The sequence below is a fragment of the Camponotus vicinus genome, unplaced genomic scaffold (assembly GCF_025532165.1).
Source record: "Camponotus vicinus isolate PSW18456_S1 unplaced genomic scaffold, iyCamVici1.0 SCAF_12, whole genome shotgun sequence".
In the NCBI taxonomy this organism is placed as follows: Eukaryota; Metazoa; Arthropoda; class Insecta; order Hymenoptera; family Formicidae; genus Camponotus; species Camponotus vicinus.
Window position 1 is genome coordinate 15,263,443 of NW_028141948.1, and position 17,516 is coordinate 15,280,958.

At 31.6% G+C, this 17,516-nt stretch overlaps 1 protein-coding gene across 1 annotated transcript; it reads right to left on the reverse strand.

Annotated features, from left to right (window-relative positions):
- Window positions 1-2,494: 2,494 nt before the first annotated feature.
- Window positions 2,495-3,226, reverse strand: LOC145962477 (E3 ubiquitin-protein ligase RNF181-like). Its single transcript, XM_083083534.1, has 3 exons — window positions 3,223-3,226; window positions 2,936-3,150; window positions 2,495-2,764 (listed from the first exon to the last, which is right to left on the reverse strand). The coding sequence occupies exons 1-3, from the start codon at window positions 3,224-3,226 to the stop codon at window positions 2,636-2,638; spliced, it is 348 nt and encodes a 115-aa protein (XP_082939660.1). The 3' UTR covers window positions 2,495-2,635.
- Window positions 3,227-17,516: the final 14,290 nt, after the last annotated feature.

Sequence of the window (17,516 nt, forward strand, 5' to 3'; positions counted from 1 at the left end):
TTTTTTCAAAATTGTCTTCATTTTTTTACGTTAAATGTTATGGACGCAGTCAGTATTTATACATGATATGGTAACGTAAGCTTAAAATAGGTCAGATAAGATAATAATTTTGCAGTTATCACGAATAAAACTGCTATGCCGTTTAATGATATAGTTTCTATTCAAGTGTTAAAAAGCATTGTTTTAATCGAAAAACGTAAAATAAACTATCTTCTTTCCGCATACTTTTATATGAAAGAAATAAAAGAAAATAATAAAAATTGAAATTTGATGAGATGGAGCCAAGATGGAAGACCAAATTTTCTATACACCTTTTTTATGAAATTTTTATTGATTATATTTTCACTTTAAATTTTCATAAATCTTATACATTAAATATTGATTATTAAACGTTAAAAAATTCATATTGATATATATGATATTAATTTAAATAAAAATCTATAAGAATAATTAATGTAGAGCTGAAGTACTTATGTGTGTGTGAAATATAAATTAATAATTATAATTATATTTAATTATTTAAACACGCGGTGATATCCGATATATCATTTTGTTTATATATAACTATATATAACTATATATAACTATTGAACTTTTATATATTTATTTACTGAATATTGAATATAATATTTATTGATAATTTTTTGAGAAATTTACGAATAATTTATTATTATTAATTGTGATTACTGCAGAAATAAACCTATTTACCTGTGAAACTGCTTTAGTATGCCATCTAGTATTTAAACTCTGTAAGATGTGTCGTACGCACATTGTTGGTTATTTTAATTTCTATAAATTTTCTAAGTATCTCTCTTTTTAAAAAATTAAAGTAGTTTAAAAAAATCAGATTGTCAGAGCATCGAGATCCTTTCCTTTCGACGTACAATAGATTTTTGGAAAAAAAAGAAATTTCTTTAACAAAATATAAGTAGAGATACATTACTGTAAAATTTAAAAAATAATGATGTTATATCTATAAGAAGTGTCAGTTTTAAAAATACAATTTCGTTTTACGTTGCATAGGCAATTACTTATGAATACTTTAAAAATTCAAAAAAGGATAAGCTCATTGCACATTGTATTCGCGGATACTTCTGTAGATGCTGTCATTTATTGACTGCTGATCGCGTGAATCTCTTCTTTACAATTATTAAGACATGCTAAAACAATGCACACACAAAATATGAGCTCAGCGATGAAATATGCAAAATGCATACGGTAATCTTGAAAAATATGCAATATGCATTTATCTGTCGATAGGATGGAGATCTGTAATCACTGTAGAATACAAAGTGAATGCTGTCCTCTGTAGAAAATTGATAGAATTTAAGTCACAATCAAGAACATTCTCACCGGGAATAAGTTAGCGTTGAAAGTTCATATTTTTTAATAAACTATAGCTCAAACGATTGCTCCTTAATTGCTCCGTCCGAATCTACAATTGCTCCCCACCGGAAATAACCCACACAGCACATTATAATAAAAGATAACGAAAAGATGTCTTTTTCAAGTTATTTTTTCGACAAAACGAAAAGATGTCTATAAAGACATCTTTTCGCTTTGTCGAAAAATATGACATAAAAAAGACATAATAGTATGTGGCACGTGTTTCTTCGCTTGCCGCTACGCGGCGAGCCATTCTTAACTTATCTCGTATTTAATATTTATCACGAAATGTATATAAAGAATTAGTAATTAATATAAGATCTGAAGCATATTTTTGCCTTTTACGAGCAGTAATGCCAGAAAGAAGATACTGCTCGCACGCATCAATCAGAGAGAGCCACATACATGTGCTACGCAGAATGATTGTATACGTGTGAGCCGCATCCTTTTCCTGACATTACTGTTTATCAGTTTAATTTCTGACAAATTGAATTTAAAATAATTTATTTAATAATCTGGATTCCTTGTTGGGATTCAGAATATGAAACAGATTATTAGAAATTAGGCGGATAAATGGGAGAAATAGCCCATTTATTGCGTGTATTGAAGTATTCCTATTATCGAGTGTCGATAATCTATATAGAATGAATCAAGTCATCTTTTAGTCAACATATGGACAAGATTAAAAAGTCACTGAATTCGGGTCATGAGACGACTTTTAGCCATCTTTCCGTCGACTTAACGATGTCAGTAAAATATGTCTGTGACAAAAAAATGTCCAGTTTTAGTAGTACTTTTAGACGACTTGGTGCTGTGTGGGAAGCCACATCGCCGTTTTTGATGGAACGCTTTTACTACATCGTTCATTAGCGGCGCGTGCATCCATTTTTGAGTGAAAATGATAAATTTTACTTTTTTGCGAATATTAAAAAAACTATTAATTTTAAAAGGGGAGCAATTGTAGATTAGGACGGAGCAATTAAGGAGCAATCGTTTGAGCTATAGTTTATTAAAAAATATGAACTTCCAGCGTTAACTTATTTCCGATGTATGTATATTGATTGTATACATTATGGATATTTTCATCTACTTTTCCAACTACCAGTAATACAAGGCGCTCGATGAAATTCTTAATATAAACTTACAGAATACAAGATTAAAGATAATTTTTCCTTATATATTTGTGTATTTTTGGTACGAAAAAGTTATATATTTCCTACGTAAACATAGAATTATGTAGACCCTATTTCTAACCATAAGGATAAACATAGGAATGTATTCCAAGTCTTTTTTTCTCTTCCGCCTTCTCTTTTCTGTACATTTCATATTCTTCATCGTCTGTCGGCAATTCGTATTGGCAGAGTGGACACGAATTATCCTGAAAATACACATAGTTTTAAATATAAAATAATATATGCACAACAAACATATATTTATATACACTAAATTTGTTTAATTTTTATTTAATTTTTTTATTTATTTAATTTTAATGTAATTGAAAATTGTTTTTTAAATGTTAACTATTCATATATTACAAAACTGATCATACTTTTTCTAACCAGGATAAAATACACGCTTGATGAAACACGTGATAGCAGGGCATCGATTTCGCTTTATCGTTCGCCTCGAATTCTTTCAAGCAAACTGGACACTGTTCAGTCTTCCTAGGTTTAATCTCAGGTTCCCGCAAAGTATCCACTGCATTTTTTGACGCTGGCAGTGGACGTTTTTTGTGTACTCCGAGTATTTCCCAAAAGCGATAATCTCGTAGGTATCATGTCATTGCAAGCAGAGCCCTTCGACTCGGCGCCTCTCCGTCACGTAAAGATAGCCAACCCATTCCCTCAAAATAATCAAGCGAAAGGTCTGACATATCGTCGAAATTATAACAGAAGCTGCTTTGCACGTGAAACTATAAATTGGTATTCATACTTTTAGCAGAGAGAAGTCTGAGAGGGGCCACTATGAAGACTAGAAATCAGGAGACCGAACTAGGCTTGATGGAGTGAAGCCGAAATCCGTACATCTATTAGTACCAAATGCGGCGCTGGCGACAATTAACTGGAAATATAATCTAATAACGTTTTCGACTTGTCACAGCCATTCTTTTGAAGAATGTAACCATATATTCTTCAGAAGAATGACTGCGATTGGTCAATAACGTCTAGTAAACTACCCCGGAGCGATTGAACCCGACAAGTCGAAAACGCTATAACTCTTGATGCAGTTGTAAATCAAGGTCCAAGACTCGCATGTCTATACAACATCTTTTAGACGTGTAAGGACATTGTACGTATTGCCTATAATGAGATAACTATTATTTCTCTAAAAAGCTGCTACTTACAAAGCACATTTTACAGTCTTCTTTGAAGTCATATTTTGAAGTTATTATAAATCAGCTACTTCGAGACTCACGTATTGTTTCCGGTACCTTAAAGTAGCCAGCGCTATAAATGGGCAAATTTGGAGATGATAACGTGTAACTTTTTCGGCGCAGTTTGGTGGCTCTAATCAGTCCTAGTTCGGTCTCCTGGTTCTAGTCTTCATAGGGGCCACGCTGCCGTTTTTGATGGAACTTTTACTACGTCGTTCATTAGCGGCGCGTGCATCCATTTTACGCCGCCTGGAATTACATGGTCACATCTACTTTTCGGTGCCATGATAAAATAGTCGATTGTGCTACATCACAATTTATAGACCGGAAATACGTCTCGCATAAACGTAATTAATAATAAATTTCGTTCGCGCGATTTCTCTTTTCCATTCGATATTACCACCTATCGGCCACCGCCTACCTCTTGATAGAACAGAGAAGTGACGTAACTATTTACAATCTTATCTCATGTATTTGCATTAAATGATATTTCGCACAAAGATGTTTTATTTATTGAAGAAAATGAAGAATTAATACGCTACGAGATAAGTGTAACATAAGTATTGCAAAATTTTCTTATCTGGCAAAACGCTTTTTTTTAAAGCTTCAAGTATAGTTTAGTTCACTGTTGGTCTTGTATCGTATCGCAAACCAAAAAAATGTTTTATCTAGTTTGAACACGTTATCACGTATCATGTCCTGTTATCTGATAAAAGATTTCATATTTGCGCATACCACCTAACCGATTGCGATGTCGCCTGGTAACCAGAGAAGTTAATATTCATATGATTCAAATATTTTTTAAAACTCTTTACAAGACAACGCGTTCTAATTATGTAAATCAATACAACGTCATGTATCTTAAAATATGCAAAAAATATGACTATATTTTTATTGCTTTTATTATTTCTCAAATCGAGAAAAAAAATAACTTGATGATTAATGATCGTAAAATAGTAGTTTCAACTATTTATTTGTCGCATATATATTCTTTTTCTATGTCATAAATTTTTATAAATAAATTTATATATCTATAATGAATTGATTATAGAAGAGTTACGAATTTTGCAGACTTAATAGCCTCATATCGAAAATTTTACAATTATATTTTTATATCTTCTATAAAGCTACAAGTACCATGAAAGTATCCCCAAATGTATAGTCGCAGATGCACTATGCGTAAATTTTCTTTCACATAAGGGTTTATATCAGTCATTAATTTTTTCCTCCTCCCACAGGCCATCTGTCGCATATAACACAATGTTCCTCTTCGTTCTCCCGTTCTGTTATATTGTGACAAAGCAAATATTTAATGATACCTTTCTTCGTATAAAGAAGAAAAGCATTTACGTAGAAACAAGGAAAACGGAAAGAGTCGTCGCAACAAGAAACGAAGCGCAACATCGAGAGTATTGCGCTGTAACGTTAAAATGGCGATCGATGATGATAATTTATTTATGCTTCCGAGAAAATCGTCCTCTCGTACATATTATTCCTCGCGACTAAAATATAGTCCCACGGGTTTAAGGCTCCGACCTCAGAGTTCTGAATACTTATCGAAGATCATTTTGACCTTGTCTCGATATGACATTATACTATCAAAACGACAATACATAATTAAATAATTGTTTCTTTTTTGCATTTAGCAGTTAATTACTTTACAAATGAGCAATTGCTCGTCGTAACTTTTTTATCTGTTTTCTATCAACTATCTCTAAACATGTTTCAAAAAATTGTAGTATGCTTATTTTACGCGATTTTTTTTACGTCCGCATATGAATAAAAACAGTTTATTCATACGCGACGCATATTTTGCTCAATGCGATTTATTCAACGTAAATCTAAATACACTTCCTTCTTTTTTTATTATTTTCAACAGACTATAAATCTTTCTTTTCTTTTTTTTAGATAAATGCAAATTTCGAAATGATTAGTGAGTTTTATGTACTTTACTTTATTATTGCATGCGAGCGTGATCAAAGAGTATACAATTATACAAACAACTTGTAAATGAAGTATGCATGTTTGTAATTCTATCGTGAATATATGTATATACATCGTTAATTATAGATTGTAATATATTCGCGCTTCCTGAAATTTTAATACATTGTAATTGTTACTGCTTCGTGGTTTTTCTTCAGCGAAAAAATTATTATTGCCTATTGATTTTATTTTAGAGGAAAACTGTACTAAATATGATAAAACTATAAATCATAATCTTTTTGTTGGTTCTCGTTGTCACACATGCTCTCCAGCAATTAATTTTTTTTATGATCTTGCTGTCATGATATTTTCCTCCTTACAAGCAATTAAAACGCGACGTGTCAACGAGACGATAAAATGCGAGGCATAAATTACTACATCGTTAAATATGCAAAAAGAACCTCATCAGTCAATGCAAAATTATATAATGTATAATAATTTAGTTGCTTCAAATTCACATTCGTTATTATTGTTGCCTTGTTCGCCTCTATAAACATACAAAGAAATTTAATTTAATCCCCAAAGAGATTAACCTGTGTAGAAAGATAGGTGGCGAAAGTTCGCATTACCGATACATATCATTCGATTATGTAAGTGTACATATAATTGTGCAAGAATGTACGGCGTATTTTATGTTAAAAAAAAACTTCCTCCGTAATTTCGTCCTCGCGTGTCCGTCGCGACGGATGCACATGTTTTCAATCGTAAATTTTACCGAGCAAACGCCTCGCTCGCATTTACATACATCACTCGCGCGTTGCAATTTATACGGGCTTTTTTTTCCGAGCATGCATACCAACTGGATCCGACCGTAGACCCTGATACGATAAGGATTTCATTCGACGGTAGAAATCGCCGCGTGCTTACGCGCCGCGGCTGCAATATCTCATGCTACATACGCCTAAATTGCAAAACCATAGGTGACGGAGAAAAGATAAGAACAGACACTGCTCCGGCTGCATACATTGCTAACCGCACCGTGTAGATTGTCGATTGTATACACGAGGTAGAATAAATCGGAAACCGGTCTCGGTTTATAAACTTTAACAAATAATGATACACTGCACGTACACGGAAGCATATTTTATTAAAGGATTCGCCTATCCCGACAATTCGCAATCGTTCGATTTGGTTTATCGAAACAAGCGAGATAACGTTACACGATTTTAATCTGGGAAACGTAATTATAATTTTTATAATTATTCAAAAATGATAGTAACATTCGATTGCGTACGAATATTTTTACAATATACCGTTTGAAATATATGGAGAAGGAAACTTTTATCGACTTATAATCCCTTAAATTCAATTCTAATAGCACCTTGGGAATAATTATATTTCCTGATATAAGTTTTGGCGTAAGTTTCATTATATAAGATAATCTTTTTTATATCTGTTGTGTGGATTTAATTAATTTTTTATGAATAATTAAACTTATATAATATTAGACAAAGTAGCTGATTATTTTCTAAAGACGTAAATTATAAAATCTTTTAATAAAATTTGTGATTATTATGATTGTACCAAGAGCAAAATCTTTGCTTACATCGATGTGAAGGCAAAATGCACTTCTTTTGTGCAAAAAAATTTGCGTTCGTTATGACTCCATGTGCTAATAACAATATAATGTTAGAGTGGAGAGTATGAGAGAAAAACATGATGTATAATATGGACAAGTATGAATAAAAATTACATTTGTCTATCTATCGCGTCTTTCTCATCGTCTTCTATCTTCAATCTTATGTTAGTGTTGGATCAGAGATTGACAGAAGGACAAATGATAATATGCGCAAGAATAATGTGACTTCGTGTAAACTCTTCTTGTAACGTGTAATATTCAAGATACGCGAACTTTGGCTATTTCATTTCTAATATGACAATTTTTCGATTTTTCGATCAATCTTACCTTCTTATCCTTAACTTTTTGCTACGATATAATTTGATAAAAAAACTACAATGTCAATATGTTAAAATAACTTTTTCGATCGAATATTCTTCTATCTATCTAATTATAGATGTTGCGAAAGAAATTTAATAATGAATGCGTTTGAATGCGCGAAATAGTCATGCATTGCGTTAATAGAAATAAATAAATTATACAAGTATAAAAATTTAGGTCATGTATTATACATAATTATTATTAATATTATAAAGACAAACATGGTTTTAATATTTTCGAGGTGAAAATTTACAAAGAAGTTTATTATTGAATCTTTAGCAAGTTTATTATTAACTTTATATCGTTGAGACGAGCTTTGATTAATTGATCCTTTCTAAAAATATCATAAAAAACTTAATATAATTTTAAATATATAATAAAATATAATATATAATAAAATTCAGCATATTTATTATATTAAGTATGAAAAATATCATCTTATCGTTTCGGCTCGTTTTTCTAGATTAAATCCAACTAACAGTTATTAGGTTAATACGAGCCGTTAGAGACAGATGTACATACTATAAAATACCCCGCAATGCACTTTACATTGTATTCTTAGATCTTGAAGACCCGAGTAAAGATCAAACTAGTAGAAATGCAAAATTTATGTACTACGGACGTCGAGAAGAACATGATGCGAAATATACTGTGAAATATTTTATAGCACCTGTCTAACGGATTGTATTAATCTAATAACCGTTATTCTTGAGGATATATATCTAGATTTACATTATTTATCGCTCGCAATTATGACGTTTATATTGCGTATTGTCACAGATGAAACAGCATTGGCGAAAGAGAATTGGCGAGAGATTCGCGGCGTTTACGACGTGACAATGTCATTGTCAGCTGACGATTCGCTGCGGCCGTCGAAACTCGTCATGTCCGGGAAGTTGGTCCATTAACGCATAACATTCTCATGCTAACGCCGTCCGTATAGAGTGTAGGCGTATCGTAATACCTTCGCGCGGTGCTGGTACTTTATCGGCTCATTTGCAGCGGCGGTTCGTTTCACGAGATGTGAAAAGGGTGACAATTCCATCGGCACACGAGAACAGATTCGTGAAAAGCCACGGAAACCAATCAGCCAATTTCTCTCTGCTTTCTTACGCATATATAGATTCATCTTATTATTATTATTATTCTATTACAATTTGGAAACTATGGATTGATATAAATATATATTTATATTTTAATTTTACCTGGTATGAATTATCATATATTTATATTTTAATTTTACTTGTAGATTATAATTCGTTAAAGATAATCGTGGCTGATTTACTACTGATATTTTTTACTGTTAGGATTTTATTGTATAATACTTTGTTATCGCAATATCTATATTCAAATCTGCGCGAAACGAAAAGGATGCACGCATGCTGTCTTTGCAATTGAGAGATTGTTGAGATGTCCGCGATATTTGCGCATATCGCGGACGAGGCCACTCTGATGTTGTAATTGTGACGTACGGTAGATATGAAACTAAGTGCGACTAAGAAAAAAATATGATAATTTTAATGCTTACATGAAGACATTTTCTCAACTTTTTACGTGCTAATTAAATTTTTTTATATATGAACGAATGTCATCGGTTGAATGTCATCAATTATATCAAGTAGAATTAATTTTATTTTTTTTTAATCGATTCCATCAAAATTAATTATGTATACCATGTTATATTTATTATTATTATTATGCAATTTACAAAAGATTTATTACAAGTATTTAATATTGAATATTGATTTAGCAAAAAAATATATATTACATTTTTTAATATTCAAAACAAAGTGATTTTGTGATTAAATCTTAAATATTAAATTCTGAATAAAATGAATATAAATTAATATGAATTAATATAAGTAACATGAATTAATTTAGTAAAACAAAATATATTGCATTTTTTAGTATTCAAAACAAAGTGATTTTGTGATTAAATCTTAAATATTAAATTCTAAATAAAATTAAAGTTCAAATATATCTCATAAATTATTAAAGTAAGTAATTCTCATCTATATTTAATTTAAAAATTGAGACCAAAATCTTGCAAGATTATTAATTGTTTCATTAAACATTTTTACTTCTAATATACTATATATATGTATCTTTTTTATAATTTTAGTGTGAAATAATTCTACATAGCTCATTTCTTTTCTTTCTCTTTCTCTTCTCTTTTTCTATTTTAAAATTGCCGGTCGAGAAATGCTTTTTCAATAAATCTGCATCATTAAAAGATACATATTATGTTATTGTGCATATTGACAACTGTAATTTTAAATAAATTATCTTTAGGATTAATTACAATACGACATATTCATCAAAGAGATGATTCTCAGTCGGAGAGATCATTTTGAAGGAATGGTACAGCTTTATGATGCAGCTCGATATAGCTCGAGGAATATGTATAAAAAAAAAAGAAAACCAAAAGAGGATATACTTTTTGTGATCTCTTTGCCATTAAATTGTCGCGTGCAAGAGAGTACATGTGACACAACCGGTTGCATTGAAAGAGCGAAAAGTCCAGCAGCATCCCCACTATCGAAAAAAGCTGATTCACTTTGAATATGCACCGCGCTACTTTCTCATCAGCAGGTGTTCGGAAATCCCCAAGGTGCAAAAGAGTCATGAAATGCTGGTCGAGTGACGTATTAACGAGGTCAGAATGGAGATCGAGATGAGTCGCTACACCGCATGAGAAATTCTTTCAGCAGTTGAAAGAAAATATAATAAGATTACCGGATTAACTGTCGACGATTTTTCGCTAATCTACATATTTTCTTGAAAATTACGATGAGCGATAAATGACGTTGCGTTCAATGGTCGCGACAAATATAATAGACATCTCTGGAATCGTCTGGTATCCCACACTTGTTTCTTCGTTTTATTAACAAAAGGCGCGAGAAGCTTAATTCTCCGACATGCATTTAATGTCGCGTGTCTCGTTGCTATGTAATGTACGTAATTACGTGCAGTTAACGTCGCACGCGCGTGCTCGGTGTAAGAGCGGTACGCGTAGCCTGACATAAGGACGGCGTGTCCATAATTGACGAGTATCCCTCGCGAGAGAAACGACACGCTACGCAAACATCGATTCGCATCGATCGCGGGGTGTATAACATCGGGCGTGACGTATTACAAATGCCGATATCTCTATCGCGTTTTACGTTATATACACATGCATTACGTATAGGATGGATAACTGAATTAATGTACTACGGAAGGTATTTGCGAATGTACAAATCGCGCGCAAATTGGATAATTTACGCATTAATTATGCACGTGGTTAATTAATATGCAACGCGTTTTCGTTTCGTTCGAAATTGCTCGCCGGATGTTTATCGGGCGCGATTAACCGCTCGTCGACACGCGAGAAGATTATTAATGGGAAATTGACGTAAACGTGGATTCGTTTAATTCGATTGGTTCCCGAGGATCATGTCACATCGCGACATATCCCCAATTTGCTATCGACTTTATTCAATCAACGATCAACTTAATGGACATATTTTTCTTGGTTGCTTCGAATCCATTAAAAACAGCCGATTACATTGATAATAACCGGTTCGGAGATTATGACTAAAAGTTCAAACAAACGACTATTCATTCGAATTTTTTAAATATTTTTTATTATATTATTTTTTATTTATATTATTATTACATTTTTATTATATTATACAATTAATGAAATGTAGAATTTAAATAAATACGCTACTGTCATAGACGACATTGGCTTTATACTTTTAAAAAAAATGACTATATTTAAATCATTCAGATGATACATATATTATATCGCTATATATACTTTTTTTCCCTGAATATTTTTTAAAATTTAATTTTCTTTTGGCTTCTTTAGCGCTAATAATCTATAACAACATATTACATAACAAATAAATTAATTACTGACTGAAAGATGGAAATCTCTTATCACTCTGTTTCGCGCTCGAAAACTTTGCAAGGTCAAGTTCAATCACATTAATTATCCAGAAATCGCGCGTCGGATTGATTCGGCCCTCGTCGTCTTTAAGACTGATAGGACGAAGAGTATCTCGTGTTTTCGCGATGGGAGGAACTGAACGAAAATATTATTGCAATTGTGACCATTCGTCGTGCGCTTAGCTCTTGATTGTTCGTCGTCGCAACATCGCACATCCACTACGTACTTCGTATACGAATGTACACAAGTCGCACTGTAAACTTTTGTTTATGCTTGATGTGCATACATTTGCATAAATATCCATTCTACTATTTCTTGATATGTATTCCTTTTACTAAAGCAATCTTAACTTTGTTATAAGTTTACATCGATAAATGCAAATTTGAATATCTAAATATATAAATAATAAGTCGGAACATTAAACGATGACAGTCTTCAAGTCTTTCATTTATGACGGCAACATAACTTATGCTAGCATGCTTTTTATTGTTTGTTAAATAACTGAAGCTTGTCCACATAACGTAACATGTTCTTCCGTCAGATAGCAATATTTTTATGAATCCGAAATTATTTCCTGAATGATTAGTATTATCTTAAGCCTATTTTCGTCGATAACATCGCGAAAGTTGTGGCGAGTATAATGAGTGTACGTATGTATGTACATTGCAAACCAGATAAAAAATCTGTTCACTATAGTGAAAGCACTGAAAACGGTCATTACGTACGTGGTTATCAAAAACATGACATTGATGGTAAATTTGCATAGTCGTTCTTGTGCAATAGTCAGTTTAATGAGTTACATTAATTATTTCTTCTTTTTTAGCATAGATAAATTGCATTATGATAAACTGGAAAATATCAAGAATAGTAAAATTTAGCTTTTATATTTATATTTTTTCATATTCATACCTTTTAATTAGTTGTTGTTCTAAGTAAAAAAATTTCTTATTTTGTCTCTAGACACACACATAAATTATAAATTATATATAATAATAAATAAATTAAATTTCAAATCATAAAATGTTAAATCTACTTATCTTTAGATCCAAATATATTACATAAAGGAACGAAAAATGACAAAACATAGGAATCAGACTTGCATTCGAAAGTATATATGCGTCAGATGTAATATTTATTTTATTCCATGTATAATATATTACCTGATTGAGAAATAGAGAATGAAAAAAAGAGAGAGATTTCGTTTGCACTGATGACATCTTCAAGGCCGGCCGGAAATTCGGAAGAGATGGGTCCGTCGAGAATTAGCACTGACCTAGGGAAGGCCTCGAGGTCGTCGATGGCATACATTCCGAGTGCGTCTATATTAAGTTAACTGCTTCATAGCTGCCGATTGGACCGCCTGTCGGCTACTGCCAATATATAGGTGGACACATGTACCGAGCTGGACGCAGGGCATAGACAATGCCAATTGCACGCATCCGCAAATTTGCCACCAACTGACACGCTTATGTTATAGACTTACTGCGGCTCTATCTTTAAGTGGTCCCCTAAGACACTAGATAAAGATGTGTCTGCACCAGCCACGATAAGAATGAAAATATAACGCGTCCCGTTATGGGAGTTTAACAAAAAGGAACAACACAAGGAAGGATCAGCTCGAAGAGATACGAAGAATAGCATGTCGATCGCAGCTGCGTGTCTTTTGATTTGTTAAATGGATAAGTTGCTGGAAATGGAATCAGGAAGTTTTTACGCGGAAAAAGACATAGCGGTGGCTATTTACTAGCGTGAATTGACCATTAGTCGTGCCACTCATGACGCTATTGAATAACGTGTGATCGCGATGAGAAAAATAAAAAAAAAATGCACTCACGTACAGTCGTACGAGCAGTGCACCTGCGTAGCTCGTTATCGTGCGAAGCTGTTAATACGAGCGATTGTACGCTACAATCCTCTCGGTGATCTATGACTAATGAGGATGCGATTATAAATGCCATCTACATAGGGCCGGTATGTGATAGATTGAGTTGCGTTACCTCATAATTACGTTCCTCGAATCCAAAATCCCTGATGTTTTATTCGTATCTCGTATCTCGTTACGACGAGAACTGACATTAGCCGATTAGCGAGGAATCAGACGATTGATCATCGCAAATACGATTTTCAACATTTGTTAATATCTTTTAACATATTTTTTTTACAGATTTTTTATAGATCTTGATTTAATTAATTTTGACGCGATTACGTTTTGTGAGATACTTTGAATTGTACATATTTAATTAGTTTGAATTTCAAATATATATATTATATATATGTGTCTGCAATTTTCAGTGAAACATTGTAATATTGCTCTATAAATTTAGCTTCCAATGTGAATAATTGAAGCAGGATATTGTTGATGTTGTAATTTCGTAAAAAAATTATGATTTGAGGAAATTATAAATTATAAATGACGTAATTCAGCGATGTATGAGCCAATGCAATCTGACCCTAATCACGTGTATTTCATAACGTTTCATCGTAAACGATTACTGGTTAGCTGTGATTGAGTGATATTCTGAACTGCCTATATTAAGATAACCAGTCTCGTAAATATACATCCTTAAGGAGGAACTTCCACTCATGAGAGACTTAGGATGCTGTAACGGATTATGATAGACAGTTACAATGGTTACTTACATAACGGCATTGATTGTCCGTAGTATTCGGTCAAATTATATTTTTTAAAGTAAAAGAATAATTGGACAGTCAAGAATTTAATCTATTTAAAGAAGAGCATTCTTTATCGAGCTCTCTTTCATTTTCATATCAGAGTGCAAATTTTTCTTAATACTTTACATTCCTCTCTTCGTATGAAAGGAGAACTGATTCTCGAGTCGGAGATAAATGGATATTTTTTTAATGATTCGAATAATCTTCGACGTGCAATAAGGCTCTAATCGTTGATCCGTAATAATTACATATATGTCGGCAATAATCACGCTGGGCGTTTAGCTCGATTCGATTCTGCTGCTTGTTCCTTTCTCTCTCTCTACATATCGTACCTCCTAGGAATCTTTTTCTAGGTCAGAAAATATATGACGAGAGTGCGATTGACTCATTGCGATACGTGTGACCGAAGAAGGATCCCCACGTCCACATATCGCTTGAGAGATTTCACTCGAGGTCATTTTAAGGCAGTTCTTTATATTCTATAATTCGCGTCTTGTTCTACTCGTTGAAAGTACATTGATAGTATGGGAGATAAAAAAAATTCAGCAATCTAATAGTCGCTGATGATTCTTGATCGTTTAATATTAAGAAAGGATGCGTCATTTTTTTTTTAACGAATCGATGATGATTCGTGCATGGCAACATGTGATGCATTTAAATAACCTACATCTATTCTATTGTGTTAGAGAAATATCGAGTACAAAAATTCTACAATAATATATGATGTAAATTTTAATAACGATGTTAATTTTATATGAATTTTTTTATAATTTTTATATATTTTTATATATATTTTTTTTATTAATTTATTTCTGATTTTTATTTTTACCTTTTTTCTTTAATTTTCTTATTTTACTTTTAATTATTTTTACGATAGAGATTGTGCGATGATACAATCTTATTTTCTTTCTTAGAAAAATCTGAGTAAGAATGTTAAAGTCAGTATGAATCTTTAAACATTGTTTATGAGATTCTATATTTAAAATCTCTATATTTATATACTAATTTTCAATCTTAAACTTTGTTCTCTAACTAGTTTTGACTTTTGCTCAGATGTTAGTCACAAATAATGAATCATAGCAAGCGATTAATTGGTTATCAGTGGGTTGAGAAAGACTTGAACAAAGATCGAAATTAGTTCTATTATTAATAGAAAAAGAATTTTAAGATTACATAGAGTGTTGTATATTTTTTAAATACCGACAATGAATTACATATTCAATGCTTGAAAAGCTTACTTTAACTTACTTTAAATACCTTAATTTTTTTTTAATTTGTCATAAATTTCTCTTCAACACTCGTCGGTTTACCTTAGTTATGCAATCAGTAAAGAATAAGAATGATTTTGCGCATCTAAGTTTCTGTTCATTCTCCGAGTACAGGAAGTTGAATCCTTTGACATTGGCCTCATTACTGTTTGCATTACGCGCTTATTAGCATACGTATTAGCGTTTTTTTTTGTTTACCAAAATGTAACGCCTACTTCCTGTCGTAATGCGGATCGGAATATCCATTTTCTTCAAGGACATTTTGTCGACGGATATACTCATCGGTTAGTAGAGTTATTATCGCTGTCTAATGAAAAATCGCACGATCGCATGAAAATGTTTAATTGCTGGGTGAACATATCGAAAAATAAATGTGAACAATAGATCCTCCGGATCGTTAGTCTTATGAAAACGTCACAAATTATCTAAATTTCTTCCTCTCACCCTTTCTCTAAAACAGTAACCTGATAGAGATAATTCAAATCGAATGTTCATTTCCGGTACTATTATCGAGGACAAACCGGCTGTCTGATAGCGAGCATTTCCTTGGACTGAAAGAAAGGATCCAATTTCCAAATTTATATTATACATTAATAACTTCTGACAAAATGCGCCGATTCTTGTACGATTTATCGCAATTTCACGAATTATTTTTGTGCGAAATGTAATATTAATTAAAGATCATGTGTAAATAATTGCTACAATGACATGAAATAATAATTCCGATTTAATAATTTCTTTTTTATTATCGGCAAGTTTTAATGAATTTTTTTGATGATTTTTTATAATAATTTTTTTTAACCTTATTTTAATAATTTTTTAATTGCGCGTTTAGCATGTGAAATATCTGCAGTTCTTGAATATTTATATATTTATTATGACAATTAATAAAAAAATTAAAATGATTGTTTTCGTTGTAATTATATTATTTTATTTTTTTCTGATGAGACATTATTATAGTATCTGAATATGAAATAAGAAGTAATTGGTAATAATAAAACAATTTAATTCTCACGGCTTTCATGTGTGAGAATTGATTAATTAAGTTCAAAATAATGAACACGTGATTCTTTTTTCAAGGTTTTCGAAGATCATGTAAAAAATTAATTTATGTCCGTTCTTAAGTTACATTTTTTTACGTATTCTGCAATTTAATTTCTATGTAATGACGTAGAAACTCGCGAACAAACGCAATACATATGGCAAATAGATACATAAAATCTGCATAATAGAATTTGTATCATGAGAATGCAATTTCAGTCATTAAATCTTCGATATGTCAATGATACAATGTCAAAGTTTAATGTGACAAGTTATTAGTTAATACTACTTATAACGCGCTATGCAGCGCGAGCGGCAGTGTGTATGTATAATTAATCAACATGATAAATAGTAATAATTTAAATTTAAAAAGATATTAAACTTTTTTTACAAAATTGTACACTTTATAATAAAAAATCGAGGTTAATTATACATATATTTTCTATCTTCGCTTTTCATGATTACAACACATCTTGTTTCAGGTTGTTTTAATTAAATGCGAAATAATAATTAACCCAGATTATAAAGATATCATAGATTTTGATGTTGCTCGATATTTTCTCCAAAATATATGTTTATATCTATATTTCCTCCAAGAAAAATTTTTGAAGTAATAAACTGATAAAAATTAAAGATAATTTACATACGATAGAACATAAAAACATAAATTGTTTTATAATTATTGATGAAAATTATGAATACAATTTTATTTATTTCAATTTTAATTTACGTACATCTTTTTACATTTTTCATACATTTCATTGCGATAAAAAATATTCGGAAGAAAACTACTTCTCTCTCTCCTTCTGAATTATAATCAATATCAATATATCAATCAATATATCAATCAATTGAAAAAGGAGTAAGCGGCTATCTATTATATCTATATATCTTCGTGCAACTTTAGACAATTAGTAA

Excerpts from the sequence above, each read along its gene's own strand:
- LOC145962477 (XM_083083534.1), bottom strand. Across the intron at positions 2,765-2,935 it reads TTTTATCCTGGTTAGAAAAA|GATAATTCGTGTCCACTCTG; the intron begins GTATGATCAGTT and ends GTGTATTTTCAG.